This window comes from Lontra canadensis, unplaced genomic scaffold (genome assembly GCF_010015895.1).
Source record: "Lontra canadensis isolate GAN:19392208 unplaced genomic scaffold, GSC_riverotter_1.0 scaffold30, whole genome shotgun sequence".
NCBI lineage: Eukaryota > Metazoa > Chordata > Mammalia > Carnivora > Mustelidae > Lontra > Lontra canadensis.
Genome location: NW_022631024.1, coordinates 11,332,803 through 11,360,780, shown reverse-complemented (window position 1 = coordinate 11,360,780; position 27,978 = coordinate 11,332,803). Strand labels below are relative to the sequence as shown.

The 27,978-nt window shown below is 39.0% G+C and overlaps 1 protein-coding gene across 9 annotated transcripts in view; it reads left to right on the top strand.

Moving 5' to 3' along the window:
- Positions 1-27,978, top strand: part of SCAI (suppressor of cancer cell invasion) — a 129,895-nt gene that overhangs the window by 51,249 nt on the left and 50,668 nt on the right. For 7 of the 9 annotated variants that reach the window (XR_004383676.1, XR_004383675.1, XM_032865840.1 and 4 more), the window contains one exon: positions 12,948-13,079. Coding sequence is in view for 7 of the 9 variants with exons in the window: in XM_032865840.1 (XP_032721731.1) it covers positions 12,948-13,079 (132 nt within the window). In the remaining 2 variants the exon portion in view is untranslated. Of the gene's footprint in view, positions 1-2,120; positions 2,183-5,887; positions 5,906-12,947; positions 13,080-27,978 lie in introns of those variants that run through there. The other 2 variants (XM_032865842.1, XM_032865844.1) reach the window with 2 other exon arrangements.

Genomic DNA, 27,978 nt, shown 5'->3' with positions numbered 1-27,978 from the left:
ATTACAATAAAGGAAGCTAGAGAAAAGAAAATGTTATTAAGAAAAGCGTAAGAAAAAAAAGCGTAAGGAAAATACATTTACAATACGGTGCTTATTTAGAAAAATATCTGCGTATACGTGGACCCACACAGTTCAAACCCATGCTGTTGAAGGGTCAGATGTCTTTGGATTTACCTTTTTACTTTTCTTTTTGAAATTTTATTTTTAAGTAATATGTGCACCCAACATGGGGCTCAGACGTACAATCCAGAGATCTAGAATCACATGGTCTACCAGCTGAGCGAGCCAGGCACCCCTTACTTTTTTACTTGATTATCTTAATAAGAAAAAGTGAATACACTTAATTAGAGCTTATTTCAGTAGCTGGTGAGATAGGGAAGTATTCATTATCCTCGCTTAAAAATGAGGAAATTGTAGTTAGGTTACACAGTAAGCTATGTGACTTGGCTGAAAATGTCGGAGTTTGGACTTGTACTTGGGTTGAAGCTTCAGAATGTAGATCCACTATAAATCACATGGTCTTATTCAATTTATTAGGTTAAAAATATTTTTATTCACCATCCAGATAAAGAGAAACAATCAAAGTTGGGATTATCTCACATTTTAACCCCTTTTTTAATGAATGGCATTATAGAATCTAGATCAGCATAATTAGTCTGTTTCTTTTTCTGAGTCAACACTGCTTTGGTGATTGTCTATCCCATAAATTCAACTGAAAGGGAAATCCTGTAGAGGCTGCAGGTGGCCTACATGGTACCTCTATGCAAATTAGCAGAAGGCAGTCTCTCTAGATGGTTAGGCCAGTCAGAAGAAGGCATCCCTCCTTGGGGCACTTTGAGCCCACATCAGGGTGCTGGCCTTGGGAAATAAGTGTCTGGATTTTCATCTCTCCCGTGGCTCTCAAAACACAGCAGCCAAGAATCCTGTTTATATCAGTTGATGAGGAGCTGAGGTTTCTTTAGTGTTGTGCATAAGACAGCACCCGTTGTTCTTATCCCGCATACTGCACGGACACCTCCCTCGGTGGCTGTCCTTGTTCAGTCCGCCTGGAACCCCAGCCTCCCCGCTACCGGGCTGCTCCCTCCTTCACTTCATCCAGGACTCTGCTTAAAGCTTCCCTTTTCAAATGTCCCTTCACCTGCTCAAACTGAAATATTACCCCCACTCACACTGTCCTTCCTGCTCTGTTTTCTTCACAGTACTTCTCACTTGGAGTATTAAATTCATGTGTACTTTATTCTGTTTTTGTCTTTCCGCCATACAGTATGCTTTGTGAAAGCAGGGGTTTTGCCCGTTTTGTTCGCTGCTGTATTCCAGCATCTAGAAAAATGCCTGGCATTTAGGGGGCTCTCAGTTGATATTTGTTGAATGAATGAACAAACACTGGACTGTTTGTATTGTGACTGATGGTATAAATGACCAGTTGGGTTTTTTTTCATTTATTTATTTATTTATTTATTTGGTTGGTTGTTTGTTTGTTTATTTATTTATTTATTTATTTATTTGACAGAGATCACAAGTAGGCAGAGAGGCAGGCAGAGAGAGGAGGAAGCAGGCTTCCTGTGGAGCAGAGAGCCCGATGTGGTGCTCGATCGCAGGACCCTGGGATCATGACCCGAGCCGAAGGCAGAGGCTTTAACCCACTGAGCCACCCAGGTGCCCCATAAATGACCAGTTTTAATATTTGCTACCTTCTACTGACTGTATTTGTGTGCTTCCTGGACTATAATGTTATGATTATTGTCCAATTTAACTGTTATAATAGCTATATGAGAAGAAAATAGTGTAATCCTCATTTTAGAGTTGAAGAACTCCTAAAACTTAGAAAAATTAAATAACATTCCCAAAGTCAAAAAGCTAACAATTAGAATCATTCCTTGACAGGTAGATTTGATAACCAAAGTTTGTTTAAAAACATGGTTTCAGTGATTCTTTGGATCTTGTAGTTTTTTTTCAAAGAGGGAGTTCCAATTACTGGGAGAGGGAAAAAAAAACCAAAACTTAAAAATGTGGTCAGCTATGTTTTAAGGGAAAGGAGAGATAAGACCCGTGGGATTTGAAGGGTTGGGGTACTGGAGATCAAACAACTCTCGTTTGTAATCTTTGCATTCTTATCTAAGGGTGCTGACCTTGAGGGTCCTTTGGAATGAAGAGTATGACTTTGGAATCCTTTTCCAGCTGTGTAAGTCTAGCTAAATAGCTTATCTGAGCCTTTTTTTCATCTCTAAATTCTAGTAACAATGTCTACCTTATGGTGATATGAAGATGAAATAATGTATATAAATTGCCTGGCATAGTGTCTGCCACTTGGGAGCTTGATTTCTCCTGTCCCCTGCTCTTGTTTTCCTCTCCTTAGCTGCAAGGAACCAGAAATCCATGTTGTTTCAACACCCTTTAGGGTGATTTTTTTTTTTTCCTAAGATTTTAATTATTTATTAGAGAAAGAGCACAAGCAGGGGGGAGAGACAGAGGGAAAGGGAGAAGGAGATTCCCCGCTGAGCATGGAGCCCAGTGTGGGGCTTGATCCCAGATCTGAGCTAAAGGTACACACTTAACCGACTGAGCCACCCAGATGCCCCCAAGTGATTTTTTTTCTTAACAACTTCCCTCCAAATGAGTAATCTCATACGTAAAGCTGTTTTCTGGTAGTATGTAGGCAATCAAAGGACCTTTTATAATTTGCATGTCATTTTGTTTTATCATTGCAATTCAAAGAGATACTCATGGACTTTGTTAGTCAAATAAATAGGTAAAATCTTTTTTATTTTTTAAATTAATTAATTAATTAATTTTTAATTTTTAATTTATTTTTTAAGATTTTATTTATTATTATATATATTATTTATTTAAAAACTTTAATTTTTATTTTTTATTTTTTAAAATTAACTTATCTATTTTTAATTTTTTTAATTTTTTTTTAAGATTTTATTTATTTATTTGACAGAGATCACAAATAGGCAGAGAGGCAGGCAGAGAGAGAGGAGGAAGCAGGCTCCCTGTGAGCATAGAGCCCGATGTGGGGCTCGATCCCAGGACCCTGGGATCATGACCTGAGCTGAAGGCAGAGGCTTTAACCCACTAAGCCACCCAGGAGCCCCAATAAATAAAATCTTTAAAAAAATAGTACAACATTTAATTTCTAACTGAAAAAGTATTTACTGAGAAGTGGAGAACAAATTAAGAGAAGTATAACCAACTTCCAGTGAAAGATGTCTGAGCGTCCTTCTCAATTATATGCTGATCTTTTCTTCCTCTTAATACCCTATTATATGCCACATAATGAAGCGATAAAAATGTTTTTTTCCCAATATTTAATTAATTTATTTATTTGACAGGGAGAGAGACAGCGAGAGAGGTAACATAAGCAGGGGTGAGTGGGAGAGGGAGAAGCAGGCTTCCCACTGAGCAGGAGCTCAACCCCTGAACCCTGGAATCATGCGTGACCTGAGCCGAAGGCAGACGCTTAATGACTGAGCCACCTAGGCACCCCAATAAAAATGTTTATTATTTAAATATTAATTATGGACTTAACTGGAAGGTATGTGATTTAAAGATGTTGATTAGCCCCAGTAATGATAGAAATATTGGATTGCCCCAAATAATGATAGAACTATATTGGAAAGGGCAGTGGGAGTAAAGAGAACTAATTCCTTTTTCATCATTACGGAAAATCTGTAATGTCAAAAATGGATGAATCAAGCAATTGAAAGAAAAGCTTATTTATTTAGGACTATAGGGGACACTATTGGATGAAACAGCCACAACAGTTGAAAATTGCTGCAAGGAAGGGCGAGCCAGTGAACTACTACTTTTCATTTAAGTCTTATTGGGTATTACTGAATTGTTAATTATGTATATATTGTTTTGGCTAAAAAATAAGGGCTAAAATGGCAAGAGAAAAAGTAGATCTATAGCCAATTTAAGAAATTGAAAAGACAACCCAAGAAAAGGAGAAAATATTTGTAAATCATATCTCTGGTAAGGTACTTGTATCTAGAATTATGCAATGAACTCTTACAATAAAAACCCAATTAACTTATTCAGTAGGTGAAGATCTAAGGAATCATTTCCTCAAAGATGATTGTTAAAGGGCCAATACGCATGTGAAAGGATGCTTAACATCATTAGCCATCAGAAATGTAAATCTAAACCGTGAGATAGTGCTTCACATCCACTAGGATGCCCAGAATCAAAAAGGCAGTAAGTACTGGTGAGAATGTAGAGATTTGTCATACATTGCTGTGATGGTAAACTGGTTCAGTGACTTTGGAAAACAGCCCGAGAGTTCCTGAAAGGTTAAACACAGTGTTACCATATGACCCAGCAGCTCTCCTCCTAGGTGTATATACCTAAGAAAAGTGAAAAACAGATGTCCGCATGAAAACTTGGATGCACATGTTCATAGCTGCATTATTCATTATAGCCGCCCAGTGAAAACAGTCTAAATGTCCATCCACTGAAGAACGAACAAACTGTGGTATGTAGCCACACAGTGGAATATTATTTAGCCATCAAAAAGAATGAAGTACTGATATTTGCTACATGAATGACCCTTGGAAACATTTTAAGTGATGGAAACCAGTCACAAAAGCCGTGTAGTTAGGATTCCATTTATGTGAATATCCATTTGTTAATAAGTCCATAGAAATAGAAAGTAGACTAGTAGTTGCTTAACGCTGGGGAGAGAACTGTTTTAGGGGAAATGAGGCATGACAACTAATGACAATGAGGTTTCTTTTTTGGATGATAAAAATGTTCTGAAGTTGGGGGCACCCGGGTGGCTCAGTGGGTTAAAGCCTCTGCCTTCGGCTCAGGTCATGATCCCAGGGTCCTGGGATGGAGCCCCTCATTGGGCTCTCTGCTCAGCAGGGAGCCTGCTTCCTCCTCTCTCTCTGCCTGTCTCTCTGCCTACTTGTGATCTCTGTCAAATAAATAAATAAAATCTTTAAAAAAAAGTTCTGAAATTGAATGTGGTGATGCTTGTATATCTGTGAATATATTGAAAACTGCTGACTTACATACCTAAGTAAGTGAACTGTGTAGTATGTGAATCGTATTTCAATAAAGCTGTTATATTAGTATACATATAAATACAGATATATGGGCATATCATCAGTTACTGCTAAAAGAAAGAGTAATTTTTATTTTTCTTTTAGTGAAAAATTTATTATTTTCTTTCCTTGGCTTTCAATTTATTACAGATAAAACCTGTAATTTAGGAAACCAGAATTGTCATGGTATAGATCATAAGTATCTTTTAATGGGTTATTGGCTGTTTTGTTTTTGTTTTTCATTCTGCTTAACACAAATCAGGTGTGACCTAATATTTGCATGAGTAACAGCTTTCTCTCAGAGTATGCTGAAATGGTGGTTTTGGGTGGCCCCAGATGCTTTTCTGTTGTCTGTTTTTAGTGTACTATAGACACAGACTTCTGGCTGTTGCCACTGTCATCTTTGTTTGTGATTAAGAAGAAAAAGTCTGTGTGGTCTGTACTTTTTCATATACCGAATAAGAGTAATGTCTTGTTGGTTGGTAATTGAGATTCTTGCCCGAACTTCTTGTTGCCTCGTGAGTTTTTATGTGATGAATAAATGGAACTATTTCAATTGGACTAGATTGCATTTGACTGCTACCTCTGTGGGTTCCCCCACTGGAGACAGTTTTTATGAATCATTAGCCTTAGGCTGCTTCAGATGATGTTTTCTCACATTATTCTCAAGGGTACATATTTTTGATGCTTTCATTCTGTATATTTTTGTGTCTCCTGCCCCATTAGCCTCATAAATAGTCTTTGCATGTGTCTTGTTGATAGTCATTGTTTTGAGATGACTGACTGACTAACTGCCTACCTTCCCTTTCCTTCACTGCAGTACTTTCTGGTCGGCTGTGCTAGGCCTCCGTTCAGTAAGTACTGGATTTGCATATTTGTGTGTGTTAAACACCTCTCTTCTTCCACATTTGGTAGGCAAAATATCTTCCTAGTCTAGTGCACAGTATCTCACAAATGGCCTTCTGGCTCTGTGTACAGGACTGAGGCTCCAAGCCCTAGTTCCTTTGGCTTTCTTTTCTTAAACACTCTTTGCCCTCAGTCCATTCAGTTGCTCTCAACACAGAGCAAGGAGAAGTGTGGTATCTACGCATTCCTCCTGATGTTGTTTTTACAGCATGTAGCTTAAGTTCAGTTGCATGTTGCATGAAGTCCGAAAAATTGTTTTCAGAAAATAATTTGCATGTAATTCAGGATGGTTTTGTGCTATCTTTGATACGTGAACATGCTTTCCATGCTGGTAAGGACCAGCTTCTGAGCACTGCCATTTGTTCGTATTATAGGAATACCATCTGGACCAAGCAGTAGCTTCTTGTTCCTTTTACAGTGAATGTGTGAAAACCATCATCATCACCCCCCTACACACACACACATTCAAAAAATTTTTGTACTTAGTATTTTTCAATTTGTGCTCTGTTTTGAGCACATGTATGACAGTTTTACGGCTAATAATTTTAGAGTACATCATAATTTACAGGGCAGTTTTATATCCATTAGTTCATTTTATTGTCCAACAGCCTTACAGGGTCCTTATTATTAATATCCCATTTTTATAGCTGAGAAAACATGTGTGATACATTTTTTTTTTCATTTATTCATTTGTCAGAGAGAGAGAGAGAGAGAGAGAGCGCACAACTGGGGGGAGTAGGAGGCAAAGGGAAGAGCAGGCTCTGTGCTGAGCCTGATGCAGGACTTGATCTCAAGACCCCAGGATCGTGACCTGAGCCAAAGGCAGGTGTCCAACCTACTGAGCTACCCAGGCATGCCCACTTCTTCTTCTTCTTTTTTTTTTTAATATTATTTATTTATTTGCGAGAAAGGGCAGGGGTTGGGGCAGAAGAGCAGAGGGAGAAGGACAGGCGGACTCCATGCTGAGTTCAGAGACCAACGGAGGGCTTGATCTCAGGACTCTGAGATCATGACCTGAGCTGAAATCAAGAGCCAGACTCTCAACTGACTGAGTCACTGGGGCACCCCTGTGTGATAGACTCTTATGCTGATGCTTAATTAGACAGCCATTCCATCTCTATATGTGTTTTTAAAAATCTGAGTACATAAGAAAATGATCTCTTTCCTACCATGTGATTTCTATAAATATATTCTCTGTTCTGTCTGAATAAATTTCTTACTATATTTTGGTTTCACTTCCAACGTATTTCCATTGTTTTCTCGATGCTTCTCTTTTAGGTCTTATATTCTTTCTCTCTTATCCTTCTTCCTTCCTTCCTTCCTTCCTTCCTGGGAGAGAGAGTGTGAGAGAGCGGGAGCTGGATGGGAGGTGGGGAAGGGGCAGAAGCCGGCTCCCCTCTGAGCAGGGAGCTCCATCTCAGGACCCTGAGATCATGACCTGAGCTGGAGGTAGATGCTTAACTGACTGAGCCACCCAGGTGCCCTCCCCTCTTAGCTCTTATTACAGGATGATTCTTTTTTTTTTTTTTCTTTTGAAGCATCACTAAACAGCAGAGTAATAACCATGGGATATTATACATGATACAGTGTTTTCAGACTTCTTTCACACCTAAAAAACCTTGCTCTATCTTCACAACAGTTATTTGAGATCTACAGAACAAGTGCAAATTGCTTGTTTTTGTGAATTAAAAACTTGCGGCTCAAAGTGTTACCTACAGTTTTGGTTTGTTTGTTCATAATCACATAACTAAGAAGTGTTAGGAACAGGAATACTCGGGCTTCTAGGCTAGGGGAGGGCTCTTTCCACTGCTGTTAGGACCCTGCATTGTTTCCTCCTGTGTCGTGTAATACACACTTAACCAGGTTTCTTTCATACTTTCGTGTTGCCAACCACTTACTCAGAAATCAATCCAGAGTAGCCAGTTTCTCTTGTTGCTTTGTTGAAAGACTTTCTAGAAAAAGAAATTGTCATCAACAAGGCAGGTCAATAATTTGCCGGATGCTCTGTATTTAGCAGAACGACTCTTTGAACAGTTGTCCCTACTCGTTGCTCTTTTGCTATGTGTCTATTTTGTAATCCGTATCAGGATTCTGTCGTATATGGATTGGTTTCCTAGGGCTGCCATAACAAATTACCAGTAAGTGGGTAGCTTCAAACAACAGAAATTTGTGCTCTCACACTTCAGGAGGGCAGAAGTCCAAAATCAAGGTGTTGGCAGGATTGGTCCTTTTTAGAAGAAGCTCAGAGGGAGAATCTGTTCCATTTCCCTCCCCCTAGCTTCTGGTGGTCGCCAGCAATCCTTGGTGTTCCTTGGCATACAGCTGCATAATTCCCGTCTGTCTCCTTCTTCATATGGCTGTCTTCCCTCTGTGTCTGTGTCTGCACATGGCATTCTCCTCACTCTGGGTGTCTGTCTCTCCTCAGCTTCTAAGGACACCAGTCAAATTGGATTAATACTCTATTGCAGTATGACTGCATGTTAATTTACATCTTAATTACATCTGCAAAGACACTACAGCTGACCCTTGCACAACACGGGTTCGTGAACTGTGCTGGTCCACTTATAGGTGGATTTTTTTCAGGAAATCTATAAACGGACAGTATCAATGAGACATGTTTTCTATTCCTTGTGATTTTCTTAATAACATTTTCTTTTCTCCAGCTTACTTTATTTATAAGAATACAGTATATCATAGGCACAATGTACCAAATATGTGTTAACTTACAATTGATGGTATTGGTAAGGTTTCTGGTCAACAGTAGGCTATTAGAGTTAAGTTTGCAGGGGGCGGGGTGTCAAAAATTATACATGGATTTTCAGCTGCACAGGGAGTCAACTTGTCTTTCACTTTTCTGGTAGTGTCTTTTAATGAATACAGTTCTTGGTTTTCAGAATGATCTAATTTTTCCGTAGTGAAGAATCCTTTCAGTGAACCATTTAAATAAACTGGTTTTTTTTTTAAATTAATCCCAGGGTCATGAAGATTGCCTCCCATATTCTTATTTAAGAATTGTTTGATTTTACCTTTTATATTTACATCCAGGCTACCTAGAATTGATTTTTGTGTAATGTAGATAGGAATCAAGATTCATGCTCTTTCTTTTAACTAGATATCTAGTTGACCCAGTACTGGTTCTTTTTTTCTTTCTTTCTTTCTTTTTTTTTTTTTTTTTTTTTTGTAAAATGATTTTTTTCTCTTGCTTTACAGAGTGCCACTGTTGTGTGTTGTGTGTCATAAATCAAGTGAGCATTTACATTTGGGTTGTCTTTCAACTCTATTCTGTTGTATTGTTCTATTTTTTTCTCCTTGTGCCCATAGCACAGTCTTCAGTTCTGGAGCTTTTCAAAAGTGTTGACATCCAGTAGCATCAGTTCTTCCATTTTCTTCTTCTTCAGGATTATTTTACCTGCTGTTGGCTCTTTACATTTCCGTGTAGGTGATAGAATCAGTATGTCCATTTCCACAAACAAATCTGTCGATATTTTGATTTGTATTGCATTGATCTATAGACTAATTTAGGGAATCTTAATGTCTTTATAATTTTGAGGCTTCTAGTATAAAATGTGGCATATTCTTAATTTTCTATAAGTCTTTAACTTTCAAGCTCTGAGGGTTTTATAGTTTTCTGTTATTTATCTTGTATATCTGCATTATATTTATTCTTTGTTTTTTTTTAATATTACTTGGTACAGTTGTTAAAGATACATACTTTTTTAAGTTTTACTTAATAATTATTTGTTCTGGGGTGCCTGGGTGGCTCACTCGTTTAAGCAGCTTCCTTCAGCTCTGGTCATGATCCCAGGGTCCTGGGATCGAGCCTCATTCTCCCACTCCCCCTGCTTGTGTTCCCTCTCTTGCAGTCTCTCTCTCTGTCAAATAAATAAATAAAATCTTAAAAGAAAAAGAAATATAATTGAGTCATGTATGATTTTAAGTTTTCTCGTAGACACATTAAGAAGTAAAAAGAAACAGATGAAATTAATTTTAATAATATATTTTATTTAACTAAAATACCAAAATATTATTTCAACATGTAGCAATATAAAAATTATTAATGATATTTTTACATCCTTTTTTCATACTAAGTCTGCTAAATTTGTTGTATTTTACATTTACAACATATCTCAATTTATTTATTTATTTATTTTTAATGATTTTATTTATTTATTTGACAGAGACAGACACAGTGAGAGAGGGAACACAAGCAGGGGAAGTGGGAAAGGGAGAAGCAGGCCTCCCACTGAGCAGGGAACCTGATGGGGGGCTTGATCCCAGGACACTAGGATCATGACTTGAGCCACCCAGGCGCCCAACACATCTCAGTTTAGAGTGCCAATGTTTCAAATGCTAAGTAACCACATGTGGCTAATCACTAGTTTTGGACAGTGTAGATATAGAGTATGAGTCATACTTTTTTAAACAAATAATTGTTTGATTGTATGTATAACAGTTTGATTATACGTATGTATAATCAACCGATTATACATATAATATGTATAATTGTATATATATACTGTACAATACGCTTCAAATGTATATTACACATATAATGTGTATAATGTGTGTAATTATATATATGATTTCTTTTTTTAAGATTTTATTTATTTATTAGAGAGAGAGCGGGAGAGAGAATAAGTGGGCAAGGGGCAGTGGGAGAAGCAGGCTCCCTGCTGAGCAGGGAACACAATGCAGTGCTTGATCCTGGGGCTCCAGAATCATGATGTGAGCTGAAGGCAGATGCCCAACTGACTGAGCCACCCAGGCGTCCCTCTATATATGATTTCTAATGGAGTCACTGAAGAAGCCTCTACTGTCATGATTGGATTTTCAAGAAAGGTTTTACTGAAAAGGTGTCATTTGCATGTCTTGAACTATGAATATAAATTTACCAGGTGAAAAAAAAAAATAAATTTACCAGGTGAACAAAATAGGCAAAAGCAATAACATGTAAAATTGTGATGTTATATAAGAGTGGAATTTGTTCAGAGGCCCCTGGTTGGCCCAGTCAGTTGGGTAGCTAACTCTGGATTTTAGCGCAAGTCATGATCTCACGGTCCTGGGATTGAGCCCCGCATCGTGCTTCCTGCACCGTGCTTCCTGATCGGGGGGGGAGTCATCTTTTCCCTCTTCCTCTGCCCCTTCCCCTCCCTTCTTACCCCTCTTCTCATGCACCAGAGCAGGCAAACTCTCTCGAACTTACAACCCTGAGATTTAGAGTCTCATGTTCTACTGACTGAGCCAGCCAGGCGCCCAAGTTTATTTATTTTTAAGCTTTTATTTTCTGTTTTTCTGCCATGTCCTGGAGATATGAGTCACCCTGGCTCACAAGGTATTTGAGGTGAGGTGAAGAAAGCTGCAGGCAGCTTTGGGCCTAGTTTGTGCCTCTCCTGCTTGATTTAGAGAATGAAGGTGGGCATTGGGTTGGGAGGGAAGACTTACCCGGGGTCATTACACTGTGAAACCCCTTCCAAGGCCCAGCCCTTTTCAGGTCTGTTTCCCTCTGTTAAAACCTCCTACCCCACCAAATTCAGAAAGCACTGATGAGAAGTGGGAGCATGTGGACATGCAGAGTCCACGTAGTACCATGCTTGCAAGTCCCCCCACCGCTAGCTCCACGGCACCCACTTGTTCTCTGCAACCCCTGGACATTTTTAGGCTTCCTGACAATCTTCCTGTCCTGTAGCCACAATTGCCTGTTCAAGAAAATGTTGGAGAGAAAAATATTTACCAAAATAACTGCACCACACCCTGACTCTCATCTCTGGTGTCTGGCTCTTGTCTGTTCTGTCCAAATGCAAACACAAATGAATATTTTTATTTAGTATAGGTTCATACTACACATACTGTCCAGCAACTTGCTGTTTTTTCAAATGGCTCGATTACCATGATTGATTACATATGAATATAGTTTGGATTTAACAAAATGTATCTTTAATGTGTATGTGTGTATGTGTGTGGTTTCTATACCCATTTTACACTGAGGTGTCTGCATGTTATCACCTTATCTTAAATATAATTTTAAGTTAGTGACAGGGTACAGTGCCGTTATTAGCATTGTGTGAAGCACTTTTTTTTTTTAAAGATTTTATTTATTTATTTGACAGACAAAGATCACAAGTAGGCAGAGAGGCAGGCAGAGAGAGAGGAGGAAGCAGGCTCCCTGCTGAGCAGAGAGCCTGATACGGGGCTCGATCCCAGGACCCTGGAATCATGACCTGAGTCATGATTAAGTCATGATTAAGGCAGAGGCTTAACCCACTGAGCCACCCATCAAGAGTCCACTAACTTGTGTGAAGCACTTTTTAAAAAAATATTTTATTTATTTGAGAGAGAGAGAGAGAGCACACAAGCAGGAGAGGCAGAGAGAGAGGAGGAGAGAACCTCATGCAGACTGCATGCAGAGCACAGAGGCTGACATGGGGCTCCATCTCGACCATGAGACCATGACCTGAGCTGAAACCCAAGAGCTGGGACACTTAACCGAATGAGCCACCCAGGTGCCCTGTGAAACACTTGATAATTGCCCTCTTTGGTTCTTTTAGGTTGTTACCAGTTTTTAAATATTATGATAATAAAAATTATAGATAAAAATTATAGATAAAGTGTTTTATATTTATCGATCATTTTCTAGGATGGATTTACAGAATGGATCCAAAAGTTAAATAGATTGGAAGAATCAACATTTTGTTTCTTAACCATGTAGAGGAGGACTTGGAACATAATAAGCATCCAATTAATGCTTATTGGGTGAACGAATATTAACAAAAATTTACTTTCCAATATGGATTTACCAGTTTTCATTCCTACTGTCAACATGAACTTGTCTTTTTTCCCACACCATCTTGTACTTATGTTAATTTTGATGATTTGACTGTGATCAGAAGAATCCTATATGTATCTTGAAAAAAATGCTCAGATAATATAACTAAGGTATGTTTCCCTTTTTATTTTCACCTACTGGATAAATGGACGGATGTTTTCTTACAGGACTGAATTTGCGCTTAAAGAAATCATGTCTTCTGGAGGTGCTGAAGATGATATCCCACAGGGAGAGAGGAAAACAGTTACAGATTTTTGTTACCTTCTGGATAAGTCTAAGCAACTGTTCAATGGATTAAGGTTAGTGGACTCTTGATGTCTTAAACTTTTCTCTAGTTCTGTATTTTTTTCCATGGCTGGTATGTGGTAAGTTTCTGAAAGTTATGGGTAGACTGTTCTATAAATACGTGAATTAGAGGTTATCATACTTTTTTCTGTGACACACTTCATTCTCAGATGAAAAAACAATAGGAGAAAGGAGAATTTCTATTGTTTTATTCAAGTTGAGAATAATTATTTTGTTAAATGGTTTTATGTACATTGTTCCACATCATTCCTGATGTACATCTGATTTTATACACTGGGGTATCGACGTTAATATATCTTTAAAGAAGACAATTACAGTTTTAAAGATAATTACAGGATCACCAAATGTATCCTCCGGGACCACTATCTAAAGCTACACTTCTGGGGTGTCTGGGTGGCTTAGTGGGTTAAGCCTCTGCCTTCAGCTCAGGTCATGATGTCAGGGTTCTGGGATCGAGCCCCCATTGGGCTCTCTGCTCAGCTGGGAGCCTGCTTCCCCCTCTCTCTCTGCCTGTCTCTCTGCCTTCGTGTGATCTCTGTCTGTCAAATAAATAAATAAAATATTTTAAAAAAACCCTACACTTTCAATCACTTTATCCCTATATTCATTTAATTTTTTTTTAGATTTTATTTTGAGAGAGAGAGAGCGAGAGAGAGAGCACAAGTAGGGGGGCTATATAGAGGGAGAAGCAGACTCCTCACTGAGCAGGGAGCCCGACGTGGGGCTCAATCCCAGGACTCTGGGATCGTGACCTGAGTGGAAGGCAGACGCTTAACCAACGAGTCACTCAGGGGCCCCTAATTTTTTTTTTTTTATATAAAACTCATCACTATCTTGAGCAGTCTTATTAATTTGCTTTATAATGTCTTCCTACCTAAAATTAAATGTTCCTTAGAGCAGAACCCTATCTGTCACAATTTCTCTAGTAAGTAAGCCAGGGTCTGGCCCATAGCAAATGCTTCATAAACATTTGTTATTGAAGGATTCCCAAGCCAGTGTTCACTCCTACACTCTGCTGCTTCCTATTTTGTGCTATAAAAGAATCTTTGAGATCCGCTTTTGCTTTTGCTAACAATCAGATTAATTGCATCTTTTTTTTTTTAAGATTTTATTTACTTACTTGACAGACAGAGATCACAAGTACGCAGAGAGGCAGGCAGAGAGAGAGGAAGGGAAGCAGGTTACCTGCTGAGCAGAGAGCCCGACGCAGGGCTTGATTCCAGGGCCCTGGGATCATGACCTGAGCTGAAGGCAGAGACTTTAACCCACTGAGCCACCCAGGCACCCCTAATTGCATCGTTTTAAAGAATTATTTTCATTATTAAAGTTCAAAAAAATGAATTTTAAAGCCTAGGTTTTAAGTCATCCCCCCCCACCCCGGAATATCATAAATCTTTAAAATTCACATGTTTAGGTTTTTTCCCTCTTTGGTCTCCAGTATTATCCAGGTGAACTTTTTTATTCAGCATTTACTTGAGCCCTAGTATGTGCCACATTCTATGTTGGGTACAGAGAATTCAAAGATAAAACTACCAATCCCTGCCATCGAATAGTCTGGGATGAAATTATAAAAACACAAATCTGTAGCCTCAGATTTAGTATATCTGTTAAGCAAATTTCCCACACACCTCTGTGTGCTTGTTGAAATTAAGGCAGCTAAAGTTAAAGTGGTAGTAGATTTATAAGTATGCATGAAAATCATGTGTGACTCCCAAACTCTTATTTTCGACTCTTAAAACATTAACAAGGTTATGGGAGCTCTGAGCCCTCCTCCTCCTCCTCGCTCTTCTCCCCTTTTTCTCCCCCCCCACTTCTTCTCCCTTCTAATTTATAGAGCTGCATTTCATATAAAAAAGTTCACCCAGAGTTTATAATTAAATGATTTAGTAACCTTTTCAGAGTTGTATAATATCAGCATTATCTAATTTTAGAACATTTAATCATCCCCAGGAGAAAGCCCTTACCCCTTAGCTGTGACTCCCCCCCATCCCCGGTCCTCAGCCCCTGGGACCCGACCACTAATCTACGTTTTGTCTCTATGGATTTCCCTATTCAGGATACTTTGTATAAATAGAATCATACAATGTGTGGTCTTTCGGACTGGCTTCTTTCCTTTAACGTGTTTTTGAGGTTCATCTACGTAGTAACATGTACTTCATTCCTTTTATTGCAGATTAATATTCTGTCATGCGGATATACCACACTTTGTCTATCTAATCAATAGTTGGTAGGCATTTGAGTTATTTTGCACTTTTTGGCTGCTACAAATAATACTGCTATGAGCATTTTTGTACAAGGTTTTGTGTGGACCTATGTTTTTTAGTTCCTTTGAGTATACACTGTGGAGTGAAATTACTGGGTCACATGGTACTCTGTGTTTATCCTTTTGAGGAACTTCCAGACTTTTTCAAAGAGGCTGCACCACCAGCCGTGTGTAATGCTTCCAGTGTCTCCACATCTCACAAACACTTGTTATTGTCTGCTTTTTTAAGATTTTTTTTTTTTTAATTTAAGTAATCTCAACACCCAGTGTGGGGCTCTAACTCATGACCCCGAGATCAAGTCACATGCTCTTCCAACTGAGCCAGCCAGGTGCCCCCTTAAGATTTTATTTTATTTTATTTTTTATTTTAAGTAGGCTCCACACCTGAGATAGAGCCCAACGCAGGGCTTGAACTCATGACCCTGAGATCAGGATGAGCTGAGATCAAGAGTCGGATGCTTAACCAACTGAGCCACACAGGCACCCCAAGATTTTATTTTATTTTATATTATTTTTAAAGATTTTATTTATTTATTTGACAGACAGAGATCACAAGTAGGCAGAGAGGCAGGCGGGGGTGGGGGGAAGCAGGCTCTCCGCTGAGCAGAGAGCCCAATGTGGGGCTCAATCCCAGGACCCTGAGATCATGACCTGAGCTGAAGGCAGAAGCTTAACTCACTGAGCCACCCAGGCGCCCCCAAGATTTTATTTTTAAGTGATCTCTACACCCACCCATCGTGGGGCTTGAACTTACATCCGTGAGACTGAGGGTCATATGTTCCACTGACTGAGCCAGCCAGGCACTCCTATTGTCTGTCCTTTGGATGAAAGTCATTCTTGTGGGAGTGAGGTGGTATCTCATTGTGGTTTTGTTATATTTCCCAAGTGACTAATGATGTTGGGCATCTTTTCATGTGTGTATTAACCAAATGTCTTTTTTTTTTTTTTTTTTTTTGAGATAGAGCAAGCTCACCCTGTGGGGGGAAGGAGGGCCAGAGGGAGAGATAGAGAGAATCTCAAGCAGCCCCTGCACCCAGCCTGGAGCCTGACGTGGGGCTTGATCTTATGACCCTGAGATCACGACCTGAGCCAAAATCAAGAGTCAAATACTTAACAGATAGATCCGTCCAGGCACCCAGCCAAATGTCTATTCTAATCCTTTGATCATTCTTCCAATTGGGTTATTTATCCTCTTAAGTTATAGTTGTTCTGGATACAAGTCCTTCGTGAGTTGTAATGATTTGCAAATGTGTATTTTTCCATTCAATGGGCTGTCTCTCCACTTTCTTGATGGTGTCGTTTGAAGCAGAAGCTTTTATTTTAGTAAAGTCCCACTTGTTATTCTTCTCTTTCATTGTTTGTACTTTTAGTGCTTTGTCTAAGAAATCATTGCCTAACCTGAAGTCATCAAGATTTACTCCTGTTTTCTTCTTTTACGTTGCTCACTCTCATATTTAGATCTGTGAACCATTTTTAGTTAATTTTTGCGTATGGTGTGAGGTCTTAGACATTTTTTTAAATCAGAAAACATATTTTTTTCAATTGAATATTGCATTTCTTTCATATTTTTCTTTCTTGTTCCTTGTTCTCCCTCCTTGTTTATATTCTTGTAATGCTTACATTGAATATTCAGCCCAAATCCTCTGCAACAATCTAGTCGCTCGATTTTCATCTCTGTTCTTTTCTTCATCACTTTCAGAAAATGTCTCTGAAATTTGTCCACTAAATATCATATTTTATTTCTTTTTTTATTCATTTACTATTTACAAGATATATTTCTTCTTGTAATTTCGTGTCAGCACTTTTTTGCTATACTGCTTTTCAAAAACTAGGTATTACATATTTGACCCAAAGTTTACTTGTTCTCTGTATATATATTTTTTTTTTAAGATTTTATTTATTTATTTGACAGACAGAGATCACAAGTAGGCAGAGAAGCAGGCAGAGAGAGAGAGGAGGAAGCAGGCTCCCTGCTAAGCAGAGAGCCCGATGTGGGGCTTGATCCCAGGACCCTGAGATCATGACCTGAGCTGAAGGCAGAGGCTTTAACCCACTGAGGCACCCAGGCGCCCCTCTTAAAAGAATTTTTGTTTAAGTGGGTTTAATAGACTCTCTGCCTGGGTAGCATCATTCTATAACTACTACAATAGTAACAGTAACATACATTTCCACATAGCACCATACAGTTTATAAATCATTTTTAAGTACATCTTTATCTTTAGGCCACATGAGGACAGCATATATTGTATCCAAAACCCCTGCTAACTAGGAGCGCCTTCATGGCTAGGTTGAGCGTCCCAATTCTTGCTTTTGGCTCAGGTCATAATTCTGGGGTCATGAGATTGAGCCCTGCATCAGACTTCACACTCAACAAGAGTCTGCTTGAGATTCTCTCTCTCCCCCCGCCCCCCGCTCCTCCCCCTGCTCACATACCTGTGCTCTCTCTCTCTCTCAAATAAATAAATAAATCTTAAAAAAAAAAAAAAAAAAAACAGCTCCTAACTAGAATTAAATTGTTTTATTTCACTCTGTTTTTGAAATGTTTCAGTTGTGCAAATATATTTTACCAGCTCAAATGGGTCTCATTTTGGTCTTTTTGTTAAGTGCCATTTTAATGATCACACTGATCTTTTTTTAAAGGATTTTATTTATTTATTTGACAGACAGAGATCACAAGTAGGCAGAGAGGCAGGCAGAGAGAGAGGGAGAAGGAAGCTCCCTGCTGAGCAGAGAGTCTGATGCAGGGCTCGATCCCAGGACCCTGAGATCATGACCTGAGCCAAAGAACCCACTGAGCTACCCAGGCGTCCCTGATCACACTGATTTTATTTTGATTTTTTAAATTTTATTTAGTTTTAAAGTAGCTGCAGAGTAAAATTTATCTGTGGGAATGGTAGGAAACCCTAATACATGGAGAAAGTTGTGTGAGATCTAACCTTTAAGACTGTTTATTCACTGTTGCGGAAATTTATTGTAATATGCCAGTGATGCCTATTTCAGTTTAGTTCTTGAGCACTTGAAACTATACCAGGTTCAAGATTTAATCCTTTTGACTCTTGTTCTCTAAAATATTCAGTACATAAAGACACAGGTCCCACCAGTTTGAAATCTCCCTTCTTTATTCGTTAAGTCCATAATTTTGTCAGTGTATGTTTGTAACTTGCAGCTATCATAAATTGCTACCTAGACAGCAGTATTTTCTATACTGATATGTTGATTGCCTCCCAGATGTGGAATAGTACTTTCCTTAAGTGCTATTTTCAAATTTGACAATACTAATAATGCTAGGACTCCTGGGTAGCTCAGTCATTAAGCAAGCGTCAGCCTTCGACTCAGGTCATGATCCCAGGGTCCTGGGATTGAGTGCCACATCAGGCTCCCTGCTCATTGGGAAGCCTGCTTCTCCCTCTCCCACTGCCCCTGCTTGTGTTCTTGCTCTCACTATCTCTCTCTCTGTCAAATAAAATCTTTAAAAATAAAAAAATTGAAAAAACAACTAATAATGCTAAATTTTGGCCAAGAAGAATGGGTAAGCAAATTCATCAGGGATTTATTTTCAGTGTTTTGTGTGCAGGGCTCTTTTTATTTTAAACAGCCCTAATTATTTCTAGGATAAAAATGGTGAGTAAAGAATATGTATTATCTGAATGCTTTTGGGTTGCTGTTTGAGAGGGATGTGACTAGTGGTGGCTCAGGTCTATAGTTAGTTCACTGAGAGATTAGTACTCAGACTGTCTTCCATTTTCTTTTCATTTTTTAAGAAAATCTATTTTATGTACATACCCAAATATGGAATAATATAGATCTATTAAAAATATTTTGGTGGATATGTAAATGAGAGTTATATGGTATATGGTTAAATGATATATAGTTAAATGAAAAAGTGCAAATTGTAAAAACTTCATGATCTCAGTTTATCAAAACTTTTATATTTCATCGATGTTCCGTTTACCATACTAACTCTTAGTGGGGACTGTTTGCTCTTAGTGCCCAGTTCAGTCCCTAATCAAAGACCAGATATATTTGGGGGCTTGTTTTCTCAAAGTGTCTGGCACATGTAGGGTGTATATTTTTTGTGCTTGTTTCTATAAAGGAAAGTGCTTTATTCAGTATTAGATCTTGGTTGAAGACTTTCCTCTGTTTATCAGTTCTGTAGGTCATGTTAGAGTTCCCTAGAGTGGTGGGTTGTGGGGTGTATGGCATTCTTGTCCACACCGCTCTCCTGTTCCCTCTCCAAAGAAGTTCTTTGAGTTACATGAATTAAACACCTCTCTACTTTGAAGAGTTGATATAGTTTTTGTGCATTTCTTTTAAAATAGAGATTTCTTTGGTAAAAATGAAAAGAAAGGTTTTTTGGTTGTTTTCCCTTCTTCTGGTTGTGTTGGTCTGAATAGAAAACAGGATCACAATGTTTATAGAGAATAAAAAATATATTGGGGTGGTCTGGACCAGCTTTGGGATTTGGGGACAGTGGGGACTCAGCTGGAGTAGTGTGGCCTTTAACATGGTGCCCTTCATTCCCCACATTCCTTTCACTATTAGTGCTTATCTTCTGGCTAGCTTGCCTTTGTGTTTTCACTTATTTTTTCTTTGGAGGGCCATTGTGGAGGCAGGGGGAGGAAGGGTAGAGGGAGTGAGAGAATCCCAAGCAGGCCTCACTTGCAGCACAGAGCCCAACTTGGGACTTGATCCCATGACCCTGAGATCATGACCTGAGTCGAAATCAAGAGTCAGACACTTAACCAACTGAGTGACCCTGGTGCCCCAACTTTTTTTCTTGAGTTCACGAAGTAGTTATTAAACTTACAATGCAGTGTCATATACTTTCAGACAAGTATACATATTATCGTGTGTATAGTGTGTTTTTTACAAACGGCACATCTGTGTGGTTTGTACTTGGATGAAGAAAGAGAACACGTAGCACCTCAGCAGCCCCCTTGTGCCTCCCTCACTTGGACTTAAACTCCTTACGAGCAGAGCAAAAATGTGCATTTCAGTGCATGAAAGGCTTCAGAGTTTCTATGTAATATCTTCCTTGGGTATAATAAATTCCCTTTTTACTCTTGCAGATGTGTCTTTCCACCTTATATTAAGTCTTTCATCTAACTTGTCAGAGCCTTTTGATTCTCCTAGATGTGAATATCTTAATGAAGTGTTTTTCTTGACTGAAAATATCTCCTTATATTATGTGCATAATAAATAAGTTCTTTCCACTCACTGTGTCAGAAAACATAGTCCAAGACAGTGAGAAATGGATGAAATGAATGGTGTTTTTCTTTTAATAGCTCTTGCATGTAGTTACAGTAGTAATGAAGTGAGAATAATGTTGGAAATATCTTTGAATACTGTCAGAAAATGATCAAAAGCCCAAGTGCTTGCAGGGTTCCAGTTACCATGGTGACTAAGACTGCTAGAGCAGAATGGAGTACTTGCTGGGATTATATAAGGCAGCATCTTGAGACATGTGTTAGAGATGCACAGCTGTGTCTACCAGTGAGATCCATGACTTTTGGGGCTTTGAGACAACAGAGGCCTCCGAGTCACTGATTATTTGACTCCAGAGAAGCAGATACACTTGGCCAAAATAAGCATTGGAGGTCATAAATATAAATATATATATATATATATATATATATATAGACAGAGAAGTACACCAAAGAGAAGTGTAATGGTGTTAAATAAAAAAAACTGCAGAAATTATTTTGATTAAATATGCTCCCAGTATTCAAGTTAGAGAAGAAATCCCCTACATTGGGAAGGATAACTGGGAAATTAAGGGTTTGCTCCCTTGGCCCCTTCCTACCCCACCTCCTCATTCCCCTTTCTTCCCTCTTTTTCTGCTGCTCCCTCTTCCTTCTCTTCTTCTCTCAAAAAAACTAACATTTTCCTACAGGCGATTTCTGCAGACAGGTAATAGTAAAGTATATGTGATTTCAGAGATAATACTTAAACTACCTGTACAAGCCTGTGACGAATGTTTTTGTCTTCTGTGGCTTACCATTCAAAAGAATTGCACACACATTTGAGGTCGACTGCCACCAGAGCACAGCAGGTATCTTGATCACGTGATCTAGAGAAGCGTTGACTAATAAGAATTTAATATGAGCCACAAATGTGATTTTAAATTTTCTAGTAGCCGGATCTTAAAAATGTAAATAAAAAAGAAGTGAAATTAAGATTAGTAATGTATTTCGTTTGATCCAGTATATTTAAAATACTTTATTTCTACATGTCATCAATATAGAAAAATTATTGAGATCTTTTATCTCCTTTTTTTCTCACACTTAGCCTTTGAAGTACACTGAATATTCTTGCTTACACACATTCTTAATTACATACATTTCAGTTCAGATGGGCCACTTTTCGAGGACTCAGTACCCATATATGGCTATTGGCTCAGACAAAATACCTCCCACTTTCAGCTTTCGTTCTCGAAAAGGTCTGCTATGCTTTCTGGTGAATACATACTGGCATTTGGGGGGGGGGTGAGGGGGCTCTCTTCTTCACAGGTCCATCAGACATCGCATTTGTTTCTTCTTTCTCTTCCCGTACAGATGCCAGTGGCCTGCAGGTCTCTTGGACCCACCTGTGTTTGGGAATTTGAGAGATACTCTGTTACTCACTGTGTAGTTTGCTAGGACTATCATAATGAAATACCACTGATGGGGTGGCTTAAACAGCAGAAATTGATTGTCGCACAGTTCTGGAGCTTTGAAGTCCAGGAGCAAGGTGCTGCAGGTCTGGTTCTGTCCCAGGCCTCTCTTTTCGACTTGCAGATAGCTGTTTTCTTTCTCATACGGTCACCCTTCTATGCGTGTCTCTCTGTGTGTCCCCATCTCCTCCTGATAAGGATTGTATTAGTGCCCCCCCAGAACGCCTTGTTTTAATTTAATTACTATACTTCTTTAAAGGCCCTGTCTCCAAAGGCACATTCTGAAGTACTGGGGACCAGGACTTCAATATATGAACTAGTGGGTGACATAGTTCGCCCATAACATAACACTTATTTTTGCTGAAAATACTGTCTGTGGGTTTTCAGTTTTGTTACCTAGTGGTTCTGTCTTTGGAATGGATCTGAGTAAATTAAAGACCGTGCTGCTGCCCTTTCCCCAGAATCCAGAAAATCAGTGATTTAAATGCTATCCCAAAATTTTAAAAAATAAAAAGAGATGAGTGTATTTCTAATTAGTTCTCTCTGACCGTCACAGTTCAGTATAACCTGATCTGGAATGTTACTGTTTATGAATACCTTAATTGCCTGGCTAGGAACAGAAATAGGGCTTCTTCATCTTTTTATTTAGTTGCTAGTGGGTGAGATCAAGGATCGGTAAGGGGGAAAGTATTTGTGTTTACTTTTTGAGGTCTTCCAGGAGGAGCGTAAAGAGAAAAAGTGAAGATGTTTTAAGAACAATGGATTTCACGAAATCCTCCAGACACCCTCATTCGCATCTATTTTCTTGGTTTATAAATAAGAAGTCCAAAGCTTTGGTGTATTAAGCAATAGCTTATGTTAATAGGATAGCTTCTGATTTGGGAATTGCTTCTTCAGAGAAGTGGTTCCTCCGTATAGGAGTTAAGATCCCAGAATACCAGGGGAGCTCTGGTCGCCTCTTCTCCGGAGGTGATGCAAGCGAATGCTTGATGGTAGGACTGGCACAGTTAACTCCCTGGCTTCCTGTACTCCTCTCCTTGGTTCGCAGACGAATTCATGTCTGTAGAGCTTGGGTATCGTCATACCTGCAAAATAGTCATGGACGCTTGGTGGGACAAGGCAGCAACACCATGGAGGGGACATGGGATCTAAAACTTGACAGTCTTTTTTTTCCTATGAGCAGGGTGCCATTAGAAACAAATTTATTAATAGTTCCATTTCTAAATATAAGAATTTTTATACTTCCCCTGGAGCCGGTTCATAGGAGGAAGAGACACCATTCCATAGCTTTATTTGGCTTGGCATGTTTGGATTCAAACTGGGGGTGATTATTCAAAATTGTTCAAATTTGCAAACCATTATTAGGAATGGAACAATTTGCTAAGTGCCTTCTTTTTTTTTTTAATATTTTATTTATTTATTTGGCAGAGAGAGAGCACAAGCAGGGGGAGTGGCAGGCTGAGGGAAAGGGGGAAGCAGACCCCCCACTGAGCTGAGAGCCCAACATGGGTCTCAATCCTAGAACCCTGGGATCATGACCTGAGCCAAAGGCAGATGTTTAACCAGCTGAACCACCCAGGCGCCCCTGCTAAGTGCCTTCTGTGTGCCTGCACCATTCTAGATATGGGGCTAGGGATAGGAGCAGGATACCAAGATAGAGAGGATGTCCACCTTCAGCCTAATCAAGCACTCTTGGGCACTTTCTGTCAAACCCTCATTCAAAAAAAGCTTTGCTCCCTCCTCAGTAAACAAAAGGCTTGATACTCTGGTATCATTAATGTACCCTCCCCTAAAGGAAGCACTCAGCGTTAACAGCCTACACCTGTTGGTACCCCGGCACCTTCAAAGTCACAGATCCATTCCTAGACCTAAATTTAAAAACCAGATATACAGGTTGTTTAAAAAAAAAAAAAGTGCTAGTGTTAAAACAAGGAATTGCTTAATTGACTTGGCAAGTCCCAAACACAGTTTTGTCTGGTATACAGATAGACACAGAGGCATGGATCAGAACAACGGTGTCACTGTAGTACAGGCCTCTCTGTGTAAACTAGACTATGTGATGGGACGCTGTGCTCCTTGACTGAAAACCTTGTTCAGAGAAGTTGAATTATGCCCTTGACCACAGCTTTGTTGGAGGTCACTTGCATCCCATGACCTGGGGAGGAGAATGAGCTCACAGAGAAGAAATTTACTAATGTAGAATCAAAATCTAGGTTGTTTTCCCTTAGGGTAGAAAGAAGAGAACATTAGATTAGGGGTTAGAAGGTTTGGATCTGAATCACAGCTAAACAATTTACTGGTCATGAGTTCTTAGGCAACTCACTTTAAGCTCCATGATCCCCACTGTGTGTGTGTGTGTGTGTGTGTGTGTGTGTGTGTGTGTGTGTGTTTACATAGGCATGCCCTGGAGAAGCCAAGCATTTAAGGACAGGCTTAGAGAAGCCAGTAGAAGCGAAGAGAAAGAAGAGAGAATTACAAGATGGTAAAGTGGTGAACAGCTGCACGCCACAGGAAGGACTGGTGCGCAGAGTATGGAAGGGTGGCTCTTGAACTGGGATGTCAGGTGTGGGTGGGCATCAGCGATCCTAGCTAATTCAGTTTAGTTAAGGCATTTGATTTATAGAAACCCAGAAGACATTCCTAAGTTTTGGCATCTCAACATACTCTGGAAACAACTCTGGGAACCAAGTTTAATCATTAGCACTGCACTTCTGCCTCCTGTAGTCTCCTAACTTTTGTTGATAGAGTTTAGGATTTAAAAAAAGAGTGAGATAAGTGTCATACTTTCAATTTCCTCTAAAGCTTTGGTAGAAGAGTATGGGCAGCCAATTTATAACATAGTTGCCTTTGCAAAAAGTGAAATATCAGGTCATTTAGCTTACAGGATAATTCACAGGGCCCCATTTAATTTAATTCTATGGACCATTAATTTCCCATCTCTAACGTCAGTAATAATGACCAAATGATATATTCAGAGTTTAACACCATAGTCAAGCTCTGAATAGTAGAGGAATTTGTCTAAAACTCTTTATAAAATACTTTAGTTAGTTTTAGACTCTAATCGAATTATAGCAGTTTGTTTATTAGCTTCTGTGATGTGTCTCATTAGAGAAAGGGTGATCATAGGACTTACCCTAAGTTAAAAAAACTTAACTCTGTATTGCAAAAGAAATTTCTGTCTTTAGAGCTGAGTTTTTAGACTGTAGTGGCACATATTCTAAATTCTTTTGTGGGAAATAGTATAGAATTTAGCCAACATTGTTCAGAGCTATGAATCAGAAAATATTTGTATACTTAGTACTTATTGTCAGGAGCCTTGTTCTAGCCTTTTTCAGATCGTCTTCTACGTGTTTTTAGCCCAGGTGCAGAATTCCCTTCCTTAAAGCTTTTTACGTTGAACACCTGAAATTATATATGTCGTCATGAAATAAAACACTGAATTCTAGTTGTTTTCTCAGTTAACAGTGTGTATTACTGAGGTTTATTAAATCTGTCAGTTTGGGAAACTCAGAGTAACTTAAGCAGGCACATGCTTCCTTGAAAATTTGCCTGCAGACTTTGTACAATATCTGTAAAGAAGCCCCCAGTTGTTGTCAGTTCTCGTGGAGGTAATGTTGCTGCTTCACACTGTTATGTAATATACAGTCTTCCTAGCAGCAGCCACATGATAAGAGTCTTAACGATTCTGGCAGCAACTTCAAATTTAAAATGTCTGATTAGCACTTTCTCACTAGAGGTACATGGAGACATTGAAAAAACAAAAGATGAAAACTTGCAACAAATGTGGAAACTGGTATCTATAGTTAACTTATTTCTGTAATCTGGAATGAATTTCTCCTTAACATAAGGATAAGGAAACAAATTTTAAAATGTAGTTACTAACTCATTCTTATTATGTGCACCTGAGAATTTCACATAGTCCTTTTGCTTTTTTTTTTTTTTTTAAGATTTTATTTATTGATTTGACAGAGAGAGATCACAAGTAGACAGAGAGGCAGGCAGAGAGAGAGAGAGAGAGAGGGAAGCAGGCTCCCTGCTGAGCAGAGAGCCCGATGCGGGGACTCGATCCCAGGACCCTGAGATCATGACCTGAGCCGAAGGCAGCGGCTTAACCCACTGAGCCACCCAGGCGCCCTCCTTTTGCTTTTTTTATTCGTTGTCTTAACATCCAGTAGAGAATGCTTATCTTCTTTCACTTATTAACTCCACTTACAGAAATTTACCTTTTACTCAGATTGTGTAACTATTCAAGAATAGTATGAAAATGTTTATTGATGTTTATTGCAACATTTTTGTAAGAGGGAATAACTGGAAGCAATAAAAATGTCCGTTGGGAAGGGATTGGTTAAATAAATTGGTTATTGTGTGCTACATTATATGCAGTAAATATTGAGATAATTGTATGCATTAAAAAAACCCCCGATATATTTTTAAATTTAAAGAACCTGTAAAAATAAACATACAAATAATAAAATAAAAGGTATATTATAGAACATTATATATTTACATTATATATTTACTTAAATGTACATAGAAAATACATTCTTAACGGTGGTTATTTTGGGGGGCTAGAATTGAGGGGCGAAGCAATAGGGTATTTTTTACAATGTGTAGCATTTTATTTTCTAATTGACTTATATTATTTTCAGAATTGAAAAAATACAATATTTCTATGATAGATTGCTTGTAAAAATCCTTCCCTTCCCTGTATCCATGCCCACGAGCCATCCCCTTCCATAGTCTGTGCTCGGCCAAGGGGATTGCTCTGGCCACTGGAACAGCTCAGACATGATGCAAAGAATCAAAAAGAATGATGCATATTAGAACTGCCCTCTCTTTTGCTGCTTTTGGGATCCTCAGCTGAGCTAGCCTGTTGGATGAGAAACACATGACCCAGCACCCTAGCTGCCAGTCAGGTAACTGCCAGATGTCTAAGGGAGGCCCTCCACCAGTCGCTGTCCACAATGGCGTGAGCGAGGTCTGCCTAAGACTTGTGTTACGGCTTTATTAGCTGATAATGGCCTTTGTTTCTCTTGCATATTATCTTCTCTCTCTCTCTCTCTCTGATGGTCACTTCTTTCTCTTTTACCTATCCAGCTCTCTTTCTTCAAGCAGCTTTCCCTGACTACTCAAGCCCTCCAGTGTATCTCTTTTCTACACTCAGTCCTATATAATTTAATACTTAGGTGTGTTTTTCCTCTTTTTCTGTATATGTGTTCGTCTCTTCTATCTAACTGAATTTAAGCTCCTTGATTGTGGAGATCATGTTACACATCACTTTCTCTGGCCTTCGTAATACTTATCACTTGATAGAATTATATGCAGTAACCAGGTTTTCTACTTCCATCCCATGACTTCAAAAGACACCTTGCCAGGGCGCCTGGGTGGCTCAGTTGGTTAAGCAACTGCCTTTGGCTCAGGTCATGATCCTGGAGTCCTGGGATCAAGTCCCACATCAGGCACCTCGCTCAGCAGGGAGTCTGCTTCTCCCCCTGACCTCTCTCCTCTCATGCTCTCTCTCTCTCTCAAATAAATAAATAAAATCTTCAAAAGACACCTTGCCTAACTGCAAGGCAGGTGTCACCAATAGCAAGATACCCCACTAGGGCAAGAGAAAAGCTATAGAAACATAAGCTGTATTTGTGTCTGCTCTGTAGCCCTCTTATTTCCATGGAATTATGTATCCTTTGTTAAGTAAATTACAAAATATATAGCAGCCTTGTGTGTGTGCGGGGAGAGTCTCTTTCTGCTAATCTCAAATATGTATGTGTACTATACACTGTGCTACATATGATTATATTAAACTTGAGAAAATGTTAACAATATAGTAAGCGAGAGAAGTTTACATTACAAAACAAGTACTGTGCCTGTATACACAAATACTGTGTATGTGTGTGTATATATATCCCTCGCCTCCAATCCCCAAACAACTGAACAACAAAATACTACCTAAAATTTCATTAGATTAGTATAGTTT